Source organism: Leuciscus leuciscus (genome assembly GCF_965113295.1).
Source record: "Leuciscus leuciscus genome assembly, chromosome: 4".
In the NCBI taxonomy this organism is placed as follows: domain Eukaryota; kingdom Metazoa; phylum Chordata; class Actinopteri; order Cypriniformes; family Leuciscidae; genus Leuciscus; species Leuciscus leuciscus.
The window spans coordinates 6,968,129-6,974,179 of record NC_138728.1 but is presented as its reverse complement, the minus strand read 5'-3'; the positions used below and the strand labels follow the sequence as shown (position 1 = coordinate 6,974,179).

The 6,051-nt window shown below is 37.2% G+C and overlaps 1 protein-coding gene across 1 annotated transcript in view; it reads right to left on the bottom strand.

Annotated features, from left to right (window-relative positions):
* The window catches only part of tmtc1 (transmembrane O-mannosyltransferase targeting cadherins 1), a 44,400-nt gene extending 39,776 nt beyond the window's left edge, over positions 1-4,624 (bottom strand). The window contains exon 1 of the mRNA XM_082167075.1: positions 4,127-4,624. Coding sequence (XP_082023201.1) covers positions 4,127-4,440 — 314 coding nt within the window. The 5' untranslated portion in view covers positions 4,441-4,624. The remainder of the gene's footprint in view (positions 1-4,126) is intronic.
* Between the last annotated feature and the right edge of the window lie 1,427 nt (positions 4,625-6,051).

The window sequence follows — 6,051 nt, the reverse complement described above, 5'->3', positions numbered from 1 at the left end:
TGCATCAGAGGGTTAATACTATTTATTTTTTCTTCATATTCTGAAAATGTATGAAATGAAAATTCTCTCATGTATTCTTTTGTCATGTCACTCCAAACCCTTCCGCTGTTAACATTCGTTCATTCCTCTAAACCTATAAGTATGAACACCATTAACATTGATGCCAGTAACTAAAATCAAATTAACATCAAAATCAAAAAGTTCTTTAATCATAAGTTACTTAAATAAGAGATGATTTCAGAGGGACTTTTGAGTGCTACCCCATTTGGACCGTAAAACGAACAAGTTCTAAGACTTGTCAGGATAAATTCCAGATAACAGTATTTGAAGACCTTTACTTGGACGGCATACTTTGTTATGCAAGCATAAAAAGTTCTACACGAGTCACTTAATATTTAGCTCCGAGCATGACGTTCAGTGGCCAGGGTGGAGAACAAGAGGAGAACGAGAGGAAATTGAATGAGAGTGAAAGAGTGACAGTTAATGAAATGATGGAAGGAAAACGATAATGACTGTGAAACAGTTTGTACATCTGCAGGCAATAATAAGCCTGTGTTTGTTTAACCACCGCTGATTAATGTGACATCCAGGCGTGAGTGTGTGCAATACAGTCTCTACAGGAGAACTAGAAAATGTCTTCAAGCCTCATCAGAAATGAAGATAAAAATCTAGCCATCCATCCTGAGTGTGCAGTCTTTAGTTTCCCTCGAACAGCATATTCTGCAATCACAGAGCCATGGAAAACTCTTGGTCACAGCTAACATCAGCTAATTGCAATTCTCTCAGAGAGCAGGGGAGATACTCCAACCGATTTGAGGAAAATATGTGAAAATTAATAGCTGAATTACTGACATTCCACACCATGGAACACAAAAGTAGAAAGAATAGGGGCTGTGAAGCTCCAACAACCTCCAAAATATAACATAAATGTATCATGACAGCGGGGTTTTCTGCTCGACCAATCAAGTACTTCCAATTTTTACCCTCGCTGCCAACTATTTACTGGCCCTTCCACAGAACAACAATAAATTATTATTATTATTACGTTTTTTTTTTATATTATTTATTTTGTTTTTATATTAGCAATGTATTTTATATTTCCTAGAAATAATATATATTTTTTAAATTCTATATTACATATTTTAAATTGTATTTATTTTTCTATTTCCAGTATACTGTATACTAGCCCTACCCACACTTTCACTGGCCCCACCACAAAAGAATTATATATTTTTTTTAGCAATGTATTTTTATATTTGCTAGAAATAATATTTATATTTATTCAACTTAATTTTTTAGACATTGTATATTATATAAAATTTTTAATTAAGTTTTATCTTTAATTACCTTACAAAGGATCGTTTCAGACAGAGGATCAGAATGAAGGTTGAAAATAATAGTTTTTATATATATATATATATATATATATATATATAAAATATAATATTATATATATGTGTATATATATATATATACTGTATATGTGTGTATATATATATATATATATATATATATATATAAATATTTGCTTTTGTGCAAAACACTTTATTAAGATTATAGGTGAACCTCAAGGGACATACTAAAATAATAAAAATGGTCCATGTCATGACCCCTAAATGTGCAGTAAGTGATTTCTGATAAACGCTGTGGAAAGTGGATAGGGCCGAGCACCAAAACTACTTGTAGCCAATCAGCAGTAAGGGGCGTATCCACTCATGAAGGGGGAGGGGCCTGTGCTGCATAGCGTTTGTGAATTTGTGGGTGGGGCTATCAAGATAGGGGTGTGATCCTTTTGGGTAGGGTCCTAGGGCCCTTTTGGGTAGGGTTGATCCTTTTCAAATATCAACAGCGTTTCTCAGAAATTGCTAACTGCACCTTTCAAATATAGCAGCCATGGTATGATCTCTTGACGTATACCAAGAGCTGCGTATCAATTCTTCAGAATCCTTTACTTTTGTGCCCCAGGGAAGAAAACAGCATATACACGAGTGAGTAAATAGTGGCGGAAATTTCATTTTTGTCTAACTAATCCTCCAAATTTGGAGGCAGCTCTAGTTATATCTGCTCGCGTTGTGTTAAAGGCTCTGCTCTAAGCTCCAACTATCTGTGCCCGTCTGGGAAAGACAGCTGAAGTTTTTCAAGAGCCTGTCAAGACGGCATCAAAGAGCAGATAAAAGACACAAGGATCGTGCTGAGATACAAGAGCAGCCTGCAAGCTCACAGCTCTCTCTTGCTCTCACACATATACGCCTCTGGGCTCAAGGGTATTCTTTTTATCTCTTTTTCACTCATACACACACAGTGGGGAACGAGCAGCACCCATTCGATCTCTCATGATGTGATACACGGCACAAATTATACGTTTGAAGACTGATGGCCGCCAAAATACAAGGGTTACCTTTCTCAAAACTTTCTAAAAGCCTCTAAGTATTAAACTTGTCTCTGAATGCAATACATTTACCACTCTAAAACAAGACCATATTCTTTTGTCATATAGGGTTGAGCCAGTAAGTAACCACCTAGCAGCAATGCACTATTATCCCTTAGAACGCCTTACTAACTGCATAGCAACACCCTGGAAACCATTTATCGTTTGGCACCACTTTCCAATTACACTAATTCATGCATTATAAATATTCAAAAGGTCTTCTGGTGCTGAAACAAGACTGAGCTAAAATTACTGCCTATACATTAACAGAAAGAGAGATCTCTATCCTGGGCAAAGGAGGGAGCAGGAAGTGTCTGGCTGCTCCAAAAATAAAGGAGATAAAATATGAGGCGCAGAGTAGGCAGTTAATTGCCTTGCTATAAATACACAACGCCTCCTTTTCTGACTATAAAGGAACAAAGTCCTCCTCCGTTCTCTTTGTGTTAACACTGGTGTGTGGATGTGGATCGCTCGCGATGTTGCAGAGCTGTCAGACGCGCGCGCCATATGGACTATGACGTCATCCAAGAGAAAGAAACGCCCCTCGTTCTGAATCTGGAGTAAAAAACACACGAGCTTATCTCGGACTGTCTGACCGTCTGCTACTCATACACTCGTACTAGTCTGTTTAATTTCACGATTTACAAGCACTTTTTTGTAATGACTATGTTGTGCTTGGTGCACTTTGAGAAAAAAAAAAAAGTAACTTTAAACAGCTCTCTATATCAACTGCGCAACAAGTGTTGACTGGCATTGTGTGTAAACAACTGCGTAATGTTAAAAACTGAACGTGAACTTGACGTCTTTTCACATCTTTAAATGCGCGTTCACGCACAACATGTTCTTGCGTTCATCAGACTGTGTCTCGACACGAGCGTTGCGTTTTTAGAGAGGTGGGTCAAGTGATTTGCGCGATTAGTCATGGTGTTCTTTGAAGGCAATAACGCCTACCTTTGTGATTACAAAAATTAACAAAGCACTTATAACGCCTTAAGTACGCGCTTACTCAATGAGTTAAAACAATAACCCAGTTACATACGTATTTTTACACATGCATTTTCTTTCAGTTTAAAAGAATATATTTTAAGTGAGAACATTTTATTTATTAACACCGAGGAAAGGCATGACATAATCCTTTTTACTTTTATGTAATAAAACAATGCTTTGAAACCTACTACTTAATCATGCAATCATTAGTCGGTTACTTGTGCAAAATGAGGCTCATTATTAATATACCAAATATGGTATCTGTATTGTGACATGTTTTATGACATGACAGATCTATAATCTTTTAGAGAGTCTAAATTGAATTAAACAGCTCTTGGTCATGTGACTCCAGTCATGTAAAAGTCTTCTTATGAAAGTTTGCATAAAAGACATCAAAAACTCTTTTTATACCCTTCAAACTAAATGTTGGTAACTAAACCTGCTCGTCTTCCGATGAAAAGCAACTTCTGTGGAAAGTTGCATAAACTGCTTAGACTAGTCTTACAAGTTAGTCATATTAAGACTTTTCAAAACTTTTTTTTTAAGTCAGTTACATAAAAACATAGATTGCTCTAATTTGAAACCCAAAAGTGAGACTGATTACCCCTAACTAACTTGGTCATACTAATTCCTAAGACACAGTCTTAATATAATGGCTATGGTTATGCAACTGGCTCCAGGTCTCATCATTGCACGAGATGATGGACTTACTTGAAAGTGAGGATGCAGAGCGGACGGTAGGATTTGTGGCTGGTGTTATCAGCCATCCGTTTGCCCCAAAAGTCATTGGTGAAGATGCTCCGGAGACTGGAGCCCGGTCTGACATCTGGATTGTTGGAGATGGCCCATATATCATCATGAACAAACTCCCCCCAGAGAGAGTTACTGTAGCAGAGCGCGCACACCGCCACCAGCGCGGCGTACCGGAGCAGCCGGACTCCCGCACCCGCTCCCGGCCTCGGCACGGACAGCCAGCGCTGCACACGGGGAGGAGCGGCTTTGGTCCCTCGGCTGTTCGCTGTCATGTCGGTCCTCGTCTCGCATGCTGCTCGTGGAAGTGGAAGAGAGGAGACGCGTCCCGTTCCATAGCCCGTGTGCTGCACTGAAGCCCGGGCAGCGTATCAGCTCGGGAATGCGTAATATTAGCGAGTGTGTGTGAATGTGTATAAGGTGTTGAAATCCATGTAACCCGCCTACCAGCGCATGCGCAGAAGAGAGAGAGAGAGAGAGAGAGAGAGAGAGCGAGAGAGAGAGATGCAAATTAGAAAGAATGAGCATGTGAGAAAAACAGATGGAACCAGAGAGATAAATGGAAATATAATGGAGAGAGCAAAAAATATATTTGAAAATATCAGTTGAATTTTTTAATTTCCTATTTATTCAACATTTTCATTTACCTCACATTTTACCGCATTATTTTATATATATATATATATATTTTGTGTGATTACTGGAGACAGATTTTAAAGCTGAGAATAGCTATAGGTCTAACATCTTATTTACTATTTTTTTATTATATTATTTGGTACTTAATGTGCAATGAAAAACAATCTACAGCTATTTGTGTTGATATTAATGGTGTAATTTGAAGAATATGTTGCTTTTTGCTATTTTTCTAATTTTTGTCAAAATAGTACACTATTATTCTTGTATGACACAAGTTAAATTGAGTTAGGTTAAAAGCTTATACTACTGATTACAATTTTAATTTATATAAATCGTGGTAATTCAAATGAGATTAAGCAAAAGGGCAAAAGAACCTGAATGCATTTTACTTTGTTTATACAAATGTCATAATTTGTTATGGTTATAGTAGTATGTTTTGACAGAAACTATGGCCAACAATGTGAAATGCTGGAGGAGAAAATGAGAACGTGAGAGAGATAAAGGCAAATTATGCAGAGAATGAGAGAGAGAGAGAGAGAGAGAGAGAGAGAGAGAGAGCAGGCAGGAAATCAATAAAGAGCTGTGGGATATTTCACAGAATGATTGCACTGCCTTGACCGTGACCTGTGCTTCCACGCAGAAGCAGCCATAAGCAATCGCTCTGGGTTTGGACTTGCTAATGGAACAGGAAGACAGGGATAATGAATCATGATGATAAATGCACTTTTGAAGATTCACTGACGGGTGAACATCTGGCTAAACATTAATGCAAGAAATGTTAAAATTACCCATCATGGAGGGCTGTTTAAATATATCTAGTGGCTCCCGCAACCAGATTGAACAGCAAAACTGACTGCTGATGGTGCTGTTTTGCATTGTGGAATTATTTTCATGACAATTAAGCACTTTTTAATCCTCTCCACCAACTGTCAATAGCAGTAGCAATGAAAAAAACACACAATAAATTATATTACTTGTTGTAAAGGGCATAATATTCATAGTATCTGAAGTACTGAATATATATGTATAGTTTTCTATTTTATACATAAAAAAAACATGTCCTAACATGTTCCACTCGGGAAATTTAATTTGCATTTGTAGTTAATTGGCAAGAAAATGTCACAATGCAAAAAAATCCTAAAAAGGTGCTAAAATAAGCTCAATTTTCTTAAAAACAATTAAATGTAAAATATATATATATATTTTTTTAAACTTGATTTTGGGGTGAAATATGATCCGGCTCAGAAAAT